At 41.2% G+C, this 21,212-nt stretch overlaps 1 protein-coding gene across 2 annotated transcripts in view; it reads right to left on the minus strand.

Moving 5' to 3' along the window:
* The window catches only part of LOC109873666 (splicing factor, suppressor of white-apricot homolog), a 136,424-nt gene extending 118,494 nt beyond the window's left edge, over positions 1-17,930 (minus strand). Inside the window, exons 1-6 of one of the 2 annotated variants that reach the window (XM_020465317.2) lie at positions 17,530-17,930; positions 15,760-15,923; positions 11,930-12,061; positions 10,172-10,245; positions 4,989-5,208; positions 4,672-4,766 (exon numbers count right to left, since the gene is read on the minus strand). In XM_020465317.2, coding sequence (XP_020320906.1) covers positions 4,672-4,766; positions 4,989-5,208; positions 10,172-10,245; positions 11,930-12,061; positions 15,760-15,923; positions 17,530-17,729 — 885 coding nt within the window. In that variant the 5' untranslated portion in view covers positions 17,730-17,930. Of the gene's footprint in view, positions 1-4,671; positions 4,767-4,988; positions 5,209-10,171; positions 10,249-11,929; positions 12,062-15,759; positions 15,924-17,529 lie in introns of both variants that reach the window. The other variant, XM_020465316.2, reaches the window with a different exon arrangement.
* Positions 17,931-21,212: the final 3,282 nt, after the last annotated feature.

Consider the following 21,212-nt stretch of genomic DNA (forward strand, 5'->3'; position numbering starts at 1 on the left):
GGTGGGGACTTCGAGTGCTTTTCACAATAATGCTTTCTCATATCCAATTATCTCAGCTAAGGCTGGGGGATGTCAACCTTTGTCCTATCGCAGTCCTGGGCAATTATTTTCATGGAGGGCCATATTAGAATATATTTTTGCCATCGCAGGCTGGAATCATATTACACATCATGTGTATGACTGTGTTGACAGATATATCTACTGTAAATCACATCCAGATATGCTACTTATTTTACTTTTTTAACATGAACAGAAATAAACCACATCCATGTTCTCCTTTTGGTAGGTATTTTCATTATTCAACATGCAATGAACTACACAGAGGGAAAAGTACACTGTGCATTCAGCACCACGGACAGAACTCTTGTCAACAGGTATGCACAAAAACACATGAAAGAGAGAGTGCTCAACATTACATTTAAACAACGCAATCAGTGTGAGGAGTGAAGCCTCTGATGGACATTGACTACATCAGTGTAGTCGGCTATAGTATAGTCGCAATGCACAGAATTGCTGAGAGGTGAGTCAGTAAGAGATGATCTGTGCCTTGACTTGCTATATTTCATCACTGAAAATGCCTGTTCACATACATACGTTGACCCAAACAGTACAAACATCTGAGCACGACTCCTAATCTTTGGAAAGTTTTGTTCATCTAAAGATGCTTAAAACCTCGTCGGTGACAATTGTTTTGAATAGTTCTCCAATCACTGCATCAGACTGGAATTCAGTTCATTCATGAGTGCCATGATGTCCACGGTGAAGGCAAAATCAGTCAACAATTCGTTATCTTGCAGTTGAGGGAAATACACATTTTCCTTTCATTTGCAAAAACTCAGCAATCTCCGATTTCAGGTCCCACACCCTTTTAAGCACCTTCCCCAAACTCAGCCATCTCACGTTTGTGTGGTAGGGGAGATCTGCATGACCTGACTCGGTCTCTTCCAACAGTGAGACAAACTGCCTGTGGTTTAAAGATTTTTCCCTTATGAAGTTTACCACTTTAGTGACTGTATCCACAACATGGTTCATTTTCAGAACACAATTACAGAGCACCTCCTGATGAATAATGCAATGCAGGAAAATAATTTTCTGATCTGGGTTCAGCTCAGCTACTTGATCTTGCATCCTTTCCAAAAGGCCAACATTTTTTCCTGTCAAGTTTGGGCACCCATCAGTGGTCACACTGGATAACTTTTCAAAACTCAGTCCGAGCTTTGCCACACACGTATTAACCTCCAATAAATATATCCCTGTGGTTTTGCTCTTCATCGACTGCACTGATGCAAGCTCCTCCGTAATTTCAGTGTCTGGGGGTATGCCTCGTAAAAATATCAACAACTGAGCCGCGACACGTCCATCACTGCTCTCATCCAGGGCCAACGAGAAATAGGTGAAATCCTTTACCATGTCTTTCAACTGTTGTTCCATATTCATTACGATGGCTTCAACACGCCGTGTCACTGTTTGTCTTGACAGGGAAACATTTTCAAACAGTTCTTTCTTGTCGGGGCATTACTGCAGAGTCATTTAAACTGGGGCGACGAGTGGTTAGAGCGTTGGACTTGTAACCGAAATGTTGCTCGATCGAATCCCCGAGCTGACAAGGTAAAAATCTGTCGTTCTGGCCCTGAACAAGGCAGTTAACCCACTGTTCCTAGGCCGTCATCGTAAATAAGAATTTGTTCGTAACGGACTTGCCTAGTAAGATTTAAAAAACATTATTTAATGAATTCCCCCTTCAGCGAATGGCTTGCTATGTTTAGCAATTTTGAGGGACAGTACTCTCGTAATTCTGTTGTTTGCTGAATGCAGTTTTGTGTAAAGTCCTTGCTGCTTTTGCAACTGAGAAATCAACTCTTTCGATGCATTTGCCCTCTGCTTAGAATACATTCCTATATTTCTCTGCACGCTTCGTCTAGACGTGTCGGGACAAGTTGTAGTCTTTCAAGACAGCGATGCCCTCTTTGCACACTAAGCTTTCCCTGATACCTCAATAAATATTTCGATGTCCACTCTTGCTCGAACACCCTACTTTCATGGTCTACTTTCCTTTTCTTTGAAAAACATTTTTTTTGCGCAATTTATAGCTAGCTACTATTTGTAACTGTGACGTGTGTCAGCCTGTCAGTCACTGTCTGTCCTCGTGCAGATGTTATTTATATGTGCCTTCAAAATAAATGTCCCAAAAGCGGTGGGAGTTAAATCATTATACAAAGGAGAGCATTGGGCTTTTAATTTGAAAAACAAATACGTTTTTCAAAACTTTACTATAGCAAATTCTTTATGTGATCTGAGCATGATTCCGCGGGCCATATTGAATCAGGTCCCGAGCAGCATACGGCCCCTGGGCCGGCCTTTGCCCAGGCCTGTCCAACCGTGATTATTTACTCATAAAACGTGATACACATTTTTGTATTATTTTTTAACCACCGTTTTCAGAACTAACTAATAATTGCCTCATCGTCCTCTCTTAATATTGTTTGTTCAATCGTTTAAGGCAGTGATTGAGAATAGCCTATGCCTATAAACTCCAGACTTTCATTCTTGCTCTATTTGAAAGCAGCAACTTTAGGACAACACCTTCTTAGGCTATTGGAATATTTGGGAAATAGGCTACGGTTCATAGCTTTAACTTGGACATTTGGTTTTCCGTATCGCATGGAGGGATCATTTCTTTCTTAATAAGCTTAAACTTGTCATTAGATTTTTCTATTGGCTATTGACATTTTTTCATCTATAATTATTAGTCCCCTGGCTACCATACATTTTAAGGTTATTCAAACAACTTTTTGAGATGGAACTCATTAGTTTAATTAATTGTTTGATCAGGAGAAAGCCATGCAAGCATAAAATGATGAAAGCCCAAAGTCATATTCTTAGCCTATCAACAAGAGAGAGAGGGGAATTTTTATATTTTATAGTTAGACAAGATAGTTAAGGAGTGTCCAATATACAGTGCATTTGTAAAATATTCAGTTCCCTTGACTATTTCCACATTTTGTTACGTTTGTATTTAATCCATTTTAGACATTTTTTTTCTTCTCTTCAATCTACACACAATACCCCATACTGACAAAGCAAAAACAGTTCATTTTTGAAAATGTATTTTAATAAAAAAAACTAAATATCACATTTACATAAGTATTTAGATCCTATACTCAGTACTTTGTTGAAGCACCCTTGGCAGTGATTACAGCCTCGGGTCTTCTTGGGTATGACGCTACAAGCTTGGCACACCTGTATTGGGTAGTTTCTCCCATTCTCCCCTGCAGATTCTCTCAAACTCCGTCAGATTGAAAATAGCTGTGCAGCGACGCTCCCCATCCAAAGTCCCTCCAGAAATGTTCGATCGGGTTCATGTCCAGCCTCTGGCTGGGCCAATCAAGGACATTCAGAGATTTGTCCCAAAGCCACTCCTACGTTGTCATGGCTGTGTGTTTCATGTCATTGACCTGTTGGAAGGTGAACCTTCGCCCCAGTCTGAGGACCAAGATTGAACACCTTTTTCTCCCCAATTTAGTGGTATCCAATTGGAAGTTACAGTCTTGTCCCATCACTGCAACTCCCATACAGACTCGGGAGAGGCGAAGTGCGTCCTCCGAAACCCAACCCGCACGGCTTCTTGACACAACGCCCACTAGGCCCGGAAGCCAGGCGCACCAATGTGTCGGAGGAAACACGGCATACCTGGCGACTGTATCATCGTGCATTGCGCCCGGGCCGCCACAGGAGTCAGTAGTGTGCGATGGGACAAGAACATCCAAGCCAGCCAAACCCTCCCCTAACTCGGACAACGCTGAGCCAATTGTGCGCTGCCCCATGGGTCTCCCGGTCGCGCCCAGTGCGACAGCACATCTAGCACTGCAATGCAGTGACTTAGACCAGTGCGGGAGGCCCGTTCTTTTTTTCTTTTGTTTTTGCTTTGTCATTATGGGGTATTGTGTGTAGATTGACGAGGGGGGAAAACTATTTCATCCATTCTAGAATAAGGCTGTAACATAACTAAATGTGGAAAAAGTAGAGTCAGAATACTTCCCGAATGCATTGTAAGTGTTCGTAAGTGTCTCACCTTTCCACAGTGGGGTCATATTAGCTACGGATGTTTTACTTGAGAAGACAATTTTTGGGATGTCTCATGGTCTGACAAACACCCCTTTAGCTTGGCCACCTTCCACCGCATAAGTAAAAGGCTGCCATTGGTGGAGGCGGTGGATTGAGACGCAGCCCATGCAACAACAACAAAAAGGATTTCTCTAGCTTAAACAGACGGATTTTGATGGGGCTTTTTGTATTATGCTAAGCGGACATCGACTCTAGGGGGTTTAACTAAAATGGCTCATGCAATGTAATGTATTTTTTGTCATGTCAGTTGAATGAACAAATAACAGCACATATTGACGGTTACACTTCCTGCTTGCTTTGCTCTTATGGGCGCCAGCCCACCCATTACGCCATCATTGACTTGAATGGGGAACCCATTCTATTCATTCTATTGCTATGGCAGCACATGCGGTCAGGAGCGGAGGAGAGGATAAAATGTTTGTCTTAAAAATATTATTATTATTATTTATTTTTGCTATTCGAATGGTTATTACATTGACCGCAGTCATTTGGCTGACCAATAACTGTGATCCAAAGTTCCATGACAGTCACAGATCTGGTCCTTACCTTCATCAGCTCCTCAAGGCGAGAACTCTTCTTAGGAGCAAACAGGCTGGGGTGGAGGTAGTTCCCATCCCCATCATCGTCAGAATCATCAGAGTCTATAGAAAGACATTAAAGTATGAATAAAGAATAATGGTTCATGTCTCAAGTACTTGCATTCTGAATGCAAGTACATGTATTGTGTTGTTAACATACATCCTGTGCCCTTGTTTTCAAAAATGTCACATGCATTATAGTATAAAACTATGCATCCCATACATTATTTCCAACACTTTCTATATGAACTCTTTTTGTTAACCTCTTTGACCCCCGTGGCTTACCCTGTGAGTCCTGCTTGTCGGATGCAGGGGTGTAGCGGCCCTCCTTCATGGCCTTCAGGATGTGTTTGTAGTAGGGGTTCAGGTAGTGTTCGAAGTTCAGGAAGTCAAATTGGGAGTTGCCAGACTGTTTGGCTTTCAAAACAATCTCAAACTGGGCCCCCTGCTGGCACACAAAGTTGGCGGTCCTCTCAATGATGGCATGGGTTTTGGTGGTCGCTGGCTGGAGGAGAACGGAAGAGCACACGCACAAAGTCAGCAGACAGGAAAGTTATCAACGAGGCAGGGCAAAAGAAGTGTGGGGTTAAGGATAGGTGACAACCTGGGGCCGTATGTATCAAGCATCTCAAAGTAGGAGTGCTGATCTAGGATCAGGTCCCCCCACTGTCCATTTAATATTATTCATTGTGATCTAATAAGCAAAGGTCATCCTAAATCAGCACTCTTGCTCTGACACCCTTCATACATAGGTAACTGTATTTCATAATTGAGGCACGAGAGAAGGCAATCACTTCAGAAGCAAATAAGAAAAAGTTCATACTTTACAAGACATGAAACTGGATTTTGATTGTCTGAGTGTTCTTGGTCAAATCAAATGTTATTCGTCACATGCGATGAATAAGAAAGGTATAGTAGACCTTACAGTGAAAAGCTTACTTTTACAAGCCCTTAACCAACAATGCAGCTAAGAGCAGCAGTAAAATAACAATAGCGAGACTATATACAGGGGGTACCGGTACAGAGTCAATGTGCGGGGGAACTGGTTAGTCGAGGTAATATGTACATGTAGGTAGATGCAAATAGTCTGGGTAGCCATTTGATTAGCTGTTCAGGAGTCTTACGGCTTGGGGGTAGAAGCTGTTTAGAAGCCTCTTGGACCTAACCTTGGCGCTCCGGTACCGCTTGCCATGCGGTAGCAGAAAGAACAGTCTATGACTAGGGTGGCTGGAGTCTTTGACAATTTTTAGGTGGGGCCAAATCAAAGTTGGCCAAATTCTATTTCCTAAATTGTATCGGAGGTTTAAGGATTGGCGTCCCGTCGACGGGACAGTTGTAAATGTCAAGATTGCAGATTTTAGAGAAACAACACATGTAGGACATATTATATTATTGTTAATATAACTGCACTGTCCAACTTACAGTAGCTATTACTGTGAATAAATTCCATGCTATTGTTTCAGGAGAACTCCTAACAACAAAACACTTATCACTGCAATAGGTTTAATACATTAAATGTTCTGATTTATCATGAAGTGTCGTTTTGTTAGATAACCTCTACTTTATAGGATATGAAAAAGGATTTTATGATTTTTCAACGACAATACCGATTAATGGAGGACCAACAAAAGCCGATACCGATTAAATCGGCCGATTGTATTTATTTGTAATAATGACAATTACAACAATACTGAATGAACACTTATTTTAACTTAATATAATACATCAATACAATCAATTGATTTCAATAGCCTCAAATAATGAAACATGTTCAATTTGGATTAAATAATGCAAAAACAAAGTGTTGGAGAAGAAAGTAAAAGTGCAATATGTGCCATGTAAAAAAAAAAAGCTAACATTTAAGTTCCTTGCTCAGAACATGTGAAAGCAGGTGGTTCCTTTTAACATGAGTCTTCAATATTCCCAGGTAAGAAGTTTTAGGTTGTAGTTATTATAGGAATTCTATGACTATTTCTATCTATACCATTTGTATTTCATATACCTTTTGACTATTGGATGTTCTTATAGGCACTTTAGTATTGACAGTGTAACAGTATAGCTTTGGTCCCTCTCCTCGCCCCTACTTGTGTTCGAACCAGGAACACATCGACAATAGCCACCCTCGAAGCATCGTTACCCATCACTCCACAAAGGCCACGGCCCTTGCAGAGGGGAACAACTACTTCACGGTCTCAGAGTGAGTGACATCACCGATTGAAACGCTATTAGCGCGCACCCCGCTAACTAGCTGGCCATTTCAAATCGGTTACACCAGCATAATCTCGGGAGTTGATAGGCTTGAACAGTCATAAACAGCTCAATGCTTGAAGCACAGCGAAGAGCTGCTGGCAAACGGATGAAAGTGCTGTTTGATTTAATGCTTACGAGCCTGCTGCTGCCTACCATCACTCAGTCAGACTGCTCTATCAAATCATAAACTGAATTATAACATAACACACAGAAATATGAGCCTTTGGTCATTAATATGGTCAAATCCAGAAACTTTCATTTCGAAAACAAAACGTTTCTTTCAGTGAAATACGGAACCGTTCCGTATTTTATCTAACGGGTGGCATCCCTAAGTCTAAATGTTGCTGTTACATAGCACAACCTTCAATGTTATGTCATAATTATGTACAATTATGCAAATTAATTACGGTCTTTGTTATGAGTTCTTTACACAGTTCGCAACGAGCCAGGAGGCCCAAACTGCTGCATATACCCTGACTGCTTGCACGGAACGCAAGAGTGACACAATTTTCTTTGTTAAAAGAAATTCATGTTAGCAGGCAATATTAACTAAATATGCAGGTTTAAAAATATATACTTGTGTAATGATTTTAAAGAAAGGCATTGATGTTTATGGTTAGGTACACACTGGTGCAACGACAGTGCTTATTTCGCAAATCCGCTTGTTAAATCATCCCCCGTGTGTCGAAGTAGGCTGTGATTCAATGAGAAATTAACAGGCACCACAAAAATTATATGCAACGGAGGACAAGCTAGATAATCTAGTAATATCATCAACCATGTGTAGTTAACTAGTGATTATGTTAAGATTGATTGTTTTTTATAAGATAAGTTTAAATGCTAGCTAGCACCTTACCTTGGCTTCTTGCTGCACTCACTTAACAGGTAGTCAGCTATGCAGGCTCTTCGTGGAGTGCAATGTAATTGGCCACAATCGGTGTCCAAAAATGCAGATTACCGATTGTTATGAAAACTTGAAATCGGCCCTACTTAATCAGCCATTCCGATTAGTCGGTTCGGCCTCTACTATAAAAGGTCCATATAGCATGCACGATCGATTTTGTATTTCCACTTCCAATTTGCAAAGAAAGGAATCTGAAAATATCACCCTAAACATTGTCAAATCACATTTGTACGCATTCCTCAGAGATCCTAGAACGTAACAAGACTTCACTATATATTAGGGGTGTAGTATATCCTATAGGACACCATATTTGGTCAGAGAGCGATACCTTCATGGCACGCCGATGACGCGGGATGTCTTCACTTGAACCACTGTATCTTTGTCAAATAAGCACCAATCGGGGTCAAACAAAGAATATTCAGAGTTATGAAAACTGGTTGTTTTGCAAATGTTGATCTTATAATATGGCTACTAATACTGTAAAAGTAAATCAAAGTCCAAGTATACAGATTTTCCCAAATGGTTCTGGTTGACTTCACACTAAATGTCATGGAGAACGCTCATACTTTAAGTTATCCATCTAAAACTTTGCACATACACTGCTGCCGTCTTGTGGACACCATCGCAATTACAACCATTGTGATGGCTAGAACTGGGACCTTTCTATTGCATTTCAAAGATGGTTGTAGAAAAAAAAGTTGCTTTTTTCTTTGTATTTTCTTCTACCAGATCTATTGTGTTATATTCTCCTACATTCAAAGTCCAAACTTCAAAGTGTTTCCTTTCAAATGGTACCAAGAATATGCATATCCTTGCTTCAGGGCCTGAGCTACAGGCAGTTAGATTCGGTATGTAATTTTAGACGAAAATTGAAAAAAAGGGGCTATCCCATGGCTTCTTGACTTTAACATACATTTACAAAATAGAAATCATTTGGATTTGATGTGATACATTATTAAATATCACTGAGGCTGTGTACTTTCAATGAATCATTTTCGTTAGGTACCCTCAGAGTACCAAAAAAAAGAGAGCGACAAATCGTGAAAATAAAATCTCATTAATCTAAAATAATGAATAATAAATGAAGACCTTTGGAGAGGAGACGCTTAGGCCTGCACTCTGTAGTAGCGTCCCTCTACACATACACTCCTAATGCATTCAGAGCCTCCGAGCGCTTACGAGAGTAGAAAGCTCCGTAGCGGCAAATAACCTTGCAATTATGAAGATAAATGAGGAACAAGGAACTTCTTATGGAGTCATGATACAGAGAGGCAGAGCGAGAGCTGATTCCTTCTCCCCAGCCCCCAGGATGTCAGACCGTCTGCTCGTGCTGCCTGAGCACTCAGACTTGTGATAATGTGAGGGAAATACAGCCACATCCACAGATTAATAATTCAGATCATATATTCTGAGAATGGTGCCGGCTTTGACTAATTGACCGTTTCAAGGCAGAGCAATTGGAAGGGCTTTGCTGGGTCCCCAATCGAAATCTCATTACAAGGACACGTAGAAAGAAATCAGCAGGTAAGGATTCTGTGGCATGGGTGGGCCCATTGTCTCACAGTGTGTGTCTACTCTGGACATCACAGAGGACGCTTTGACAGCCAGAGCGAGGAAGAACTATCTGTCACATGCATTTTATTGAATCACTTCGTGTATGTGTGTGTGTGTGTGTGTTTGCATAAGTCTGAAGTTAGGTAGAGTGTGTGTGTGTGTGTGAGAGAGAGAGAGAGAGAAAATCAAGGCCATGCTGAGATGAAAGCCTCCCAGTCTACAATAAAAAGAAGCCTGCGGATGAAGGGCGAGCGGCAGTCAATGGGGGAAGCAGCAGCAGAAGAGTGGACAGCCTGTCCTGGTGGACTGAGATGGAGAGAGACAGTCAGGATGCAGGCCCCCGGATACTGGCTGATGCAAACCAAGGCAGCACAGACTCCTCTTCTCAGACTCCTCCCAGGCTGCAGGATGTGAGTGATGACCTCAATAACCTCCTCTAGATCAGACACCTTATCGTTCGCCTAGTCTCTGGCCTCACCACCGGTCTGTTGGCAGTCTGATGGGCCTCACAACATCAATACTACCTCACACACAGCCCTCACCAGCTGGGACTAAGTTCTGCTGGTATCTCTGCTCTGTTCCCTTCCTATTCTCTCTCTGTGGAGAGAGGGATTGTTGTAGAAAAGGAACCGTTGACCACCTGACCCACCATTTTAAAATTGAGTTATGACTCTGATCTGCCCAAAACCCATTCTGCACCCCTGTGGTCCGTCCTGTAGATTTAAGCATGAAGCAGTGGAACGTTGTGTAGGGCACTCACCAGCTCCACATCCGGGGGAATTGCCAGGCCCGGCGGTGCCACGTAGGGTTCCTCGCTCTCCTGCGGCTCTGCTTCTTCTGATGGGGAACAACCCATAAGGTCAGAGAGAGAAGAGAGAGGAAAATAGATTAGAATTCACCCTACAGTCACTGTGAAACACAGCCACTCAACGTTTCCTCCTCTCCTTCCTCTACCCACTCTCATCCGGCCACATTGCCCGAGGCACTCAAAGTTTCAGCTTTACTTAATCTTAACTTTTTGGGAGGGCGCGGTCCCTGTCACAATTATTTACAACATCCAACCCCATCCCCCCCAGTGTGAAATAATAGGCAGACAAGTCAGCTGGAAATTAGATTACAATTTTATGCTTTGGTTCACTGTGGGGAGGCTGCAGATGGATGTAGGGGTAAGCACATTTAATGCCAAAAATGGCTGCCAAGGAGCCCAGCCTAGACCTTTTTACGGTTAATGGACGCCACTGTGCAGATTTAATCAAGCGCTCCGCCAGTCGCCCGAGGTGTGCCCCGGCGCCGGCACCACAACAGAGCCAAATGATTGGTTCATGCTGAGAACTCCATCCCTGACTAAATCAACCCCACCCCCCACACACACACACGAGGGGGTTTGTACTGCTGAGTAATCCCAGGCAGCGCTGGGCCAGGTTACACGATACTGATGACAGCACTCAGACACATAGCAATAGTACTGTACCATCTGCTGAGGAAGGGGCACCTGGGTGCTGGCTAGAGGGGGAGGGGGGCACAAGTGCTGACAGCTTTCCCTACATCTCTTATTTAAGGATATAGGTACACGGTTAATTTCCACATTGACAATGTGTGGGCTAGCATGGTTGGGCTGTCAGAGACATTAGGTATTGATAATAGCAGTGGCCTGACTGATAAATAGGCCTGGTATTTAGGCTTTTGTCAACAGACTTCAAGCTGCAGAACAGTTTGCTGTTAGCTGTGTTATGAACGACTGTCTAATTAGAGGATAGAGCCAGGCCCGGCGTGAAGTAGAGTGTCCTGACAGACACTCTCATCATTAACACACCCTCCCCCAGTGTTAGTTTGTCAGTCAAGATGTTGGACTGACCGTCACGACTTGACATTGACTGTCAAGTCCAAAGCAAAGATACTTTAGCGCCAATGAGATAACAGACTCTCTAGCTAAGTGCCTCAGGCTTTGAGACAATGTCCACATTTTGGAATCGGTTTACCCTCAATATGTGTGGATACTTGGACTGGCTAGTGCAGGCTGTCTCTGGGATACCAAACAGGATCTGGGCCTTGGTATTCATGTGGTTAGAGTGGGCCAAAACAGAGCCTAGTGGAGGGGTTGGAGCCCAGTACTGGACCTCACAGGTGATTAACAGTCAGTACAGTTGCAAGCCAGTAAGACTATTTCACATTCAGAGCTGAATCTTGAAAAGCTTTATTTTTTATAGCTCCAGGGCTTCAAATAGTGGTTTGCGTCTCCGGGGAGCCTGCCATGATAAAAAATGTATCATAGGATTTTCATTGAAGCTAATGTGCGAGCCTCTCCACCAGCGGATTGATTTGTCGTGTGTGTGTGTGTGTGTGTAAAAGTTCAGATGCTTTCTTGCTTTCTCCTCTCTCATCCTCTATGGGCAGGTCAGAGGAGAAATGTTCAGTGGTTGAAAGTGGTGAGGAACTGTGAGTATGTGTGCGTGAAATGTTTAAATCCCTTTGGACTGTAATGCGATTTGGGATTAAATAAATCATTGTGTGTGTTCACCAGTCTCCCTGTTGGCCTCCTCTTCCTCAGTGGGTTGAGAAGGGTCGTAGTAGTCTGCACTGTAGCGGAAGCCCACTGAGTTATAGGTGCCTTCATCTGCCAGAGCTTCACTCAAACGCTTGTATTCTTCCTCTGTGTGGGACAAACATACACATTAAAAGAGTCATGAGAATGGTACGGTTAATGTATTGGAAAGCACAGTCATAGAAGGCTACTGTACGGATTGCCTCTAGCATGAGACAAAATAAGTGGATTGATTCAAAATAATCATTCCATCCATCCTAGCTAGTTTCAAGGATGTGAACAGTGTCGTGAGCTGACATAACAGAAACTAAACCAGATGGAATTTTGTCTTACCTTACAAAACCCCTTTTCTGTTGCAATTCATCTCATAGTAAAGGACGGTGAGGAATGAAAGACAAAATCACATCTAACATGATCAATATTTTTTTATGTGTCTTGTGTTCCCACAATGGACAGATGGATAATTGCCAAAGCCCCACTACCCAAGGGCAAACAGCATGAGGGGATGAAAGTAACACAAATTACATGATGACTCATGCAATCCTGTCAGTTTGGGAATTAAACACCATATTTCCCTTAAACAGTCACTTATCTAATCGTCAGTGCCATTTCATTATAAGTGACAAACTCCTTGTTATAAAGTTTGCAGCATTGCTAAAATAACCTTAGGCTAGTCTGTGTTTGTAGCCTTAACACTTCAACTGCTAAACCAGTTTGACTGCTCATGACTTATTTATTTTTTTATCACTCTGCCATTTTTTTACTCTCCCATTTATTTACTCATGCCCCCTTCCATCCTTGCCTTTTCCTACATAAGTCTATATAACACACTGCCGTTGTTCGAATCTTATATCACAAACAAAACTGGAGTTGCCCTCATAAATCTGGTTGTGTCATTTAAAAAAAAATGGTTCTCCTGCTGCCCCTCCTCCTCCCAACAGTAGGGCCTGCTCCGCTCCTTCTTCCGACAGTTGAAAGTGCAATGCATAGCTGATACTCACCCTGATAATTGCCTCGAAACTGAACCTAAACTATACCGATACTAATTTCACACATATAACAGATTAAATCAATTAGTATGATGAGGAGAATGGGTGAGTTGATGAGCGAAAGAAGCATAATGATATAATCACCAATCGTGAATGAAGAACATGGTGGGCCATTCTACTGTAATGATCCATTCTAATTATAGGCCTAATTTTAAAATGGTATGTACCCAATCAGTTCACCGAATCCAAGTAGTCTTATCAGTCTACTCTGGCCTACTTTGAGTAGGCTAAACAGCGAGTGTGTGCGTAATTGTACATGACGAACTGATTTCGAGCTTCGGGAAAATATCCACATCGGGCAGCAGGCGTGAGTGTCAGAGAAAGTGATGCGGCTTGTGGAACCTTATGTTGGCAATGAGTGCAATGTCACCATGGACAATTTCTTTACCTCACTGTCATTGGCGAACAAGTTGCATGCAAAGAAAACAAGTCTGGCCGACACCATGAACAAAGTGAGACGGGAATTCCCGCCCACCCCCTCCTGAACAAAGTAAGGCACCTGCACAGGCGTTGCACTCCACAACGGTGCTGAAAAATGACAACAGGACACAATCAAGAGAAAACCGGACACTATTACGCACTACAACCAAACACAGGTACGTCAAAGTGTGTCAAGCTCATTAGAGTCTTTCGATGCCCAGTGGATGTAGTGTTATAATGTGTTAAAACTGATGGGCATTTTACCACTCAATGCAATAAATTATACATCTTTGGACAGGAGGGGTACTTCTGTATGAAAATCAGACAACGGAACAAAGGGTGGTTAAAGGTTAATGAAAAAAGTTCAACTTGACGGCATGTTCATAACAAGGCAGTACAACTGATGCAGATTATCGAAAATTACTTTACATAGTCAGTCTCAACAATAGTCTATAATCAGTCATTCAACCAGACAGTGGCCGTCGGAGACCATAGCCCTTGTCCGGTATATCGTATTTTATGATATATTGATGGATGTATGGATGCAGGGAACGGTTAGGGTTTTTACTCTACCTTCTATAATGGTATTTGAATGTTTGGTTTGTTAAATGTGAGTAGGCGTGTGTAACGTCCATTTTTATAGTTTACTCCGCTACCTATCTTCACACAGACCCAGTCCCACCCCCTGTCACTCAAGGAGCGCATTTGTTGTTGCTTGACCACAAGACACTTTCGTTCAGTCTGCATGGTCAATGCAGCACTTTTTTTTTTTTATTTAACCTTCACTTAACTAGGCAAGTCAAATTCTTATTTGGAATGACGGCCTAGTGGGTTAACTAGGCCGTCATTTTACCCTGTCAGCTCGGGGATTCGATCGAGCAACCTTTCGGTTACAAGTCCAACGCTCTAACCACTAAGCTTCTTGCCTTCCCTGCAACAATGTTTCCAATTGTATCTTAATATAAATCCACAAGCGTTCTATGATTACAATATTATTTTATGTTTCTACATCTGCGAACAGCTAGTTTGTATTTTCTTAGCATGTTATGCTAAATCGTGTTAGCCACTAATGCTAACCGCTAGTTAGCTGGCTAGCTAACTAGCTAATAAAAGTACTGACTCAGAGCAGACGTGGGTAGCCAATACAGCCTGATACCAGTGCTGGTGGAGGCTTAAATCAGCATGTTATTTGTGCAAGTGTCTTCTAAATCAAAGAGGAATAGGCAAAGCATGAATATGTTGGCTAGACGAATAAAGATTTAATGTAGCCAAAGATTATAGGGTCCCCTAGGAAACACGGACCATCACTTTAGTTCCTTCACTGTCCCAATAACTCCTCAATGGTATTTTCATTCGTTGTCATGTCAAACAACACTGTATTCAAAGTGCCCACTATTATTTATATTCTAACTATAGAATTATAATAAATATTCTATGTCCATGATTGCAAAAGTTCACCCAAGTGTTTTGATCTAAATCGCAATTGCAAGATTTGGTTAAAAATAAGGCCTGGTATTTTGCCCATATCGAGGCAGTGTGGAAATGATCTCAAATGAGTGCAGGAAAAGCAGAAATGTATGAATATGCAGGAAATTATTTTAGGTTGAAGTTGAATTGAACAGTATAAAACAATACGAATGGAGAAAGACCCATTGAAATCATTTAGAATATATGTTTCCACCCTAGGGTTACACACTACTCAAAGCAAATTTAGAACTTTTATTCATCAAAAACATCAAATACCATTACCCCCGTACTTTAGGCTACATAGAATCTACCCTCTCAAACTCTCTCATCATCTTTGACATAGCTTCACTACCATACTTTTCTTTGCCATCCAAATAGGAATCAGATCAGAATGTGGAAATTGAACTGAGGTTATTACCTAGGATAACATGGCCTTTCTGTTGCCAGTACAGAGAGAAGGGCACATTAGCATACTGTAATCAAAACAACCTTCCAGTGCCTGAAAACATTCTGTTGATGGAGGTGTTGCAGAATACATCACTGAAACTACAGCATTTTGAAAGCTCATTCTGCCCGGTGAACATAAGGGGATTCATTCCATTATTCACTTTGGCACCTTATGTAGAACCTAATTGTTGCATAGTGTTTTTGTTTTCCTTTCAGTTAGAACTTCCAGTCATCTGAAACAGATGCCAAATGCAGAGGCTGAATGTCCCCACAAATGTGCGATTGAAACGCATGAGCACTTTGTGAAATAATGAATTCACCACTGTCTTCCACAGCTTATCCAGATGAGCCGAGGCATTGCACAGCAGTTCAGACACCACAGACAGAGTATGATGCCCCCAGCTGTGAATCTGATAGGCCTACCTTGTCTGGCTTCTTCCTCCAGCAGGTCTGTGTGCATGGCCAGGTACCGCTCTTCATCACACAGGGCCTCGATCCTGGCCTCCTCCTCGGACAGCTGGTAGTCTCTGTTCCACGAGCCCGCGTCGTACTCCGAGAGGTCATGTAAGTGACCACGCCCATCATACCTGTAGGGTGAAGAGAGGGGTTAGAGACATGGAGCAAGCCAATTGAGAGAAAAGACAACACATGGACCTACTTACCAACACAGGTTGGACCCTAAAACAAAGAGTTTTTAACAACAAAAAGTACTACCTCAGTCACAAGTCTTTCATGAGGGAGTGTATGGTACTGGAACTGAGCAATCTCGTCACAATACAGACACAATAACCTGAACAACTCCCGACATAACTGCACTAGAGAGCCTTTCTGGCAAACTTACTCTGTGAATCTCATTCCTCTCTCAACAAATTGCTACGGAGCAACATCCCTGCATGAACACAGAAACAAACCAAAAGAAAACAACTCGCCTCTTACCTTACAAGGTTCAAGTTTCCCCCCTATAACACTCACCAATCCTCCTATATCTGTAAAAAAGGTACATCCACACAAACCCGAGCACATAAATACCTATCCGTAAGAACCCAAACGGACGATATTTTCCTGCGTTCGCTCCCCTCTTCCACCTCTCCAGAGTTCCTTCGTCGAAAGAGAGAAGTGGGCACTGGGGTTGGCATTGGGGGGTCAGGCAGGACCCCTTAGCCTTAGGCTACTAGCTGGGGAAATAAGGGCTGGTTATGTGATAGAGAGACACACACATACATTGGAAACAAGAGACAGGCCCAAAAAGATTAAGGTGGCTCAACGAGACCATGAAGGGCCAACATAATGTCCCCCCCTTCATGGTTCAAGTTTGTTTATTTCCAAATAAACAACTACTTTTACAGGTCATCATTGCCAACATGCTCTACAGCCTGCAAGAAAATGTTATTAGAAATGAACAACTGAAAGCAAAAGGGAAACAACTGAGCTGGGATACTTGGCAGGCATTAGTCAGCAGTATAAGACCCTACATTTTGACATGAATTACTGTGAACCACCTTAATTAACATATTTGATATACAGTAGTAGTTTGGGTTGAATTTGCCGTGGTATTATCAAAAAATTCGATTTCTTGGTGACTTGTTGGTAAGGTTTGAAGTTCTCATTTGAATTCAGTTTAGTGAAAGGCATTTAGCGATGTTAGGTTGTTTACATCCAAATTGTTTTGGAATTAACTGAATACCATACTTAACTTAATATTCTCATGATGAAGCTACCAGAGCAAATACAAATACACCAAGACGCATAAGCCTCCCTTAAAAAGGGCAATGGGCAGTTAAGTAATACAAAGTTGAATACAATATAACTTGTAGACGATCTATAGTCCAAAACCCTGTAAACAAGTACATTGATGTATCCGTAAATATGAGGCAATTTTATAAGGGGCAATTTTAGACAACTTTCAGTCTCATGTAGAGCTTGTTCACTGTTGAAATATGACCCAAATAGTGGAGGAAGCCTCTGCTTCCTTTTGTTAATAGCTAATGTATCTTCGTTTTCATGAGGTCAAAACTGACATTTATTAAGGAAGCTAGATAAAATGGTTTGCACACACGTGTACTTTCATGTGACAGTTACATTTGGAAAACTACGCCTTCAGCAAAACAATAATCCGATCGGTCCCTTCGAAAGACAGATCTGATTAGGAAAGTTGGTTAGGATAACAATTCCGTCTAGGTTTGTTCAACCGACCTATCAATCAGGATGTTCTTGTCCCCCATCCATGGTATGAGCTGTTTGCCCTGCTCGTGGAAGTGAGCCCTCTCGTCGTCCCGGAACAGCTTGCAGGCATAGCCGAACACCAAAAGCTCGGCATATTTTTTGCTGTCGCTCTCATTCTTCTTCACCGTCTTGTTGTTGTGGTCCCTCTTGCCCCCGCCGCGCCGATACATTCCAAATTAGCACGTGAAAGCACGTAAAAGAAAACTACTGCGCTAACTAACGTTAGATAGGATATATCACTATCGTTTAATTATTGTCGTACTACAAAGTCTTTCTTTCTTCTTTAAAAAAAGAGGTGCGAAATGCCACAATAAACATACTCACAAAAAACAGATCTAACATGTGCAGCCATGTTGGAAAAGTTAGTAAATATGCTTTATGGTTCATGCCTGCAGATTCGTTAATTCAACTTCAAGATGGAAAACACCACACGTAAATCAAATCTTTCATTCTCCGATATTCTGATGAGAAAAAAACTGGATTAATTATTTATTGATGTTAATAATAAATAACACATAATCTGTCATTTTATTAGCTACTACGCTCTCTTTTTGTATGTTGATTGCGCTACCATGTGATTGTGAAATAACTTTCGACAGACACATGTATACTTCAGAACCCCTCGTCCAGGCTGAGTTTTCTCCTCTGTTTATCTTGTGAATTATTTTAGAGCCAGCAGCTAAGTAATTGCGTGTTTTATTTCATTGATAAGGCCCATATATTTACAGTGAAGGATGTAATATGTTATTTTTCGAATGAAAACATAGCTACTGAGTTAATTGTTTCCTCTTTGTACCATCTGGTAAATTATTCATACACAAACACAAATAGCCTATTTGACATCTGTGCCTAAAATGCAATATTTATTAAAATATCTAGAATTAGTCAATGACAAGATGAACAATATATTCTTACAACATTATAACAATTTTAAACAAATGAAACCCCTTATCCTTTTACATTTTTATCAAAATGCATGTAAAATGTTTCTGACATCTTCAAGTACTCATGTGTAGTGATTATTATTTATCTATTTACTTTTATTTTATTTATTTATTTCATGTTTGCATATTGAAAAATATTTTGTGTTGATATTCTCTGTTTTTGTATTGTCAGTTACATTTTAATAATAATAATACAATATATATATATATTTGTATTATTATTATTACTATTCAAATGTAATTATATACACTACCAGTCAAAAGTTTTAGAATGCCTACTCATTCAAGGGTTTTTCATTATTTTTACTATTTTCTACATTGTAGAATAATTGTGAAGACTTCAAATGATGAAATAACACATATGGAATCATGTAGAAACCAAAAAAGTGTTAAACAAATCAAAATATATTTTATATTTGAAATTCTTCAAATAGCCACCCTTTGTAAATAGCCATCCAACTACCTCAACCCCCATATTGTTTTATTTTATTTTAATTTTGCTCCTTTGTTTGCACCCCAGTATCACTACTTGCACATTCATCTTCTGCACATCTATCACTCCAGTGTTTAATTGCTAAATTGTATTTACTTCGCCACTACGGCCTACAGTGCCTTGCGAAAGTATTCGGCCCACTTGAACTTTGCGACCTTTTGCCACATTTCAGGCTTCAAGCATAAAGATATAAAACTGTATTTTTTGTGAAGAATCAACAACAAGAATCAACAACAAGTGGGACACAATCATGAAGTGGAATGACATTTATTGGATATTTCAAACTTTTTTAACAGATCAAAAACTGAAAAATTGGGCGTGCAAAATTATTCAGCCCCTTTAATTTCAGTGCAGCAAACTCTCTCCAGAAGTTCAGTGAGGATCTCTGAAAGAAGAAAGCCATTTCTTAAAGATATCCATAAAAAAGTGTTGTTTAAAGTTTGCCACAAGCCACCTGGGAGACACACCAAACATGTGGAAGAAGGTGCTCTGGTCAGATGAAACCAAAATTGAACTTTTTGGCAACAATGCAAAACGTTATGTTTGGCGTAAAAGCAACACAGCTCATCACCCTGAACACACCATCCCCACTGTCAAACATGGTGGTGGCAGCATCATGGTTTGGGCCTGCTTTTCTTCAGCAGGGACAGGGAAGATGGTTAAAATTGATGGGAAGATGGATGGAGCCAAATACAGGACCATTCTGGAAGAAAACCTGATGGAGTCTGCAAAAGACCTGAGATTGGGACGGAGATTTGTCTTCCAACAAGACAATGATCCAAAACATTAAGCAAAATCTACAATGGAATGGTTCAAAAATAAACATATCCAGGTGTTAGAATGGCCAAGTCAAATTCCAGACCTGAATCCAATTGAGAATCTGTGGAAAGAACTGAAAACTGCTGTTCACAAATGCTCTCCATCCAACCTCACTGAGCTCGAGCTGTTTTGCAAGGAGGAATGGGAAAAAATGTCAGTCTCTCGATGTGCAAAACTGATAGAGACATACCCCGAGCGACTTACAGCTGTAATCGCAGCAAAATGTGGCGCTACAAAGTATTAACTTAAGGGGGCTGAATAATTTTGCACGCCCAATTTTTCAGTTTTTGATTTGTTAAAAAAGTTTGAAATACCCAATAAATGTCGTTCCACTTCATGATTGTGTCCCACTTGTTGTTGATTCTTCACAAAAAAATACAGTTTTATATCTTTATGTTTGAAGCCTGAAATGTGGCAAAAGGTCGCAAAGTTCAAGGGGGCCGAATAGTTTCGCAAGGCACTGTATGTGATGAGTAATACAAGATATGCAAACATTATTAAAGTGACATAATTAAAGTAACATAAGAATCTAGCTCCCTGGTATACAGAAAACACCCGAGCTCTGAAGCAAGCTTCCAGAAAATTAGAACGGAAATGGCGCCACACCAAATTGGAAGTCTTCCGACTAGCTAGGAAAGACGGTACTGTGCAGTATCAAAGAGCCCTCACTGCTGCTCGATCATCCTATTTTTACAACTTGAGGAAAGTAAAAATAATCCAACATTTCTTTTGGACACTGTCGCAAAGCTGACTAAAAAGCAGCATTCCTCAATGGAGGATGGCTTTCACTTCAGCAGTGATAAACTCATGAACTTCACGATAAGATTATGATCATTATAAAGCAAATTACGGACTCCTCTTTAAATCTGTGCGTTCCTCAAAAGCTCAATTGTCCTGAGTCTGCACAACCCTGCCAGGACCTAGGATCAAGGAGATTCTCAAGTTTTTTAATACTATATCTCTTGACACATTGATGAAAATAATCATGGCCTCTAAACCTTCAAGCTGCATTCTGGACCCTATTCCAACTAAACTACTAAAAGAGCTGCTTCCTGTGCTTTGCCCTCCTATTTTGAACATAATAAAAGGCTCTCTATCCACCGGATGTGTACCAAACTCACTAAAAGTGGCACTAATAAAGACTCTTGAAAAAGCCAAACCTTGACCCATAAAATATAAAAAACTATCAGCCTATATCACACAGCAACTCACTGCCTTCCTTGAAGACAAACAATGTATTCAAAACCAGGCCAGAACTTGTCCGTGTAGACCAATTTGGGTTTCCAATCTCTCCAAAAGAATGTGGTGATCGATCATCATAGCACTGAGAGTGCTCTTGTGAAGATGGTAAATGACCTATTATTGGCGTCAGACTGAGGCTCTGCATCTGTCCTCGT

Source organism: Oncorhynchus kisutch, linkage group LG29, assembly GCF_002021735.2.
Source record: "Oncorhynchus kisutch isolate 150728-3 linkage group LG29, Okis_V2, whole genome shotgun sequence".
NCBI classification, from domain to species: Eukaryota; Metazoa; Chordata; class Actinopteri; order Salmoniformes; family Salmonidae; genus Oncorhynchus; species Oncorhynchus kisutch.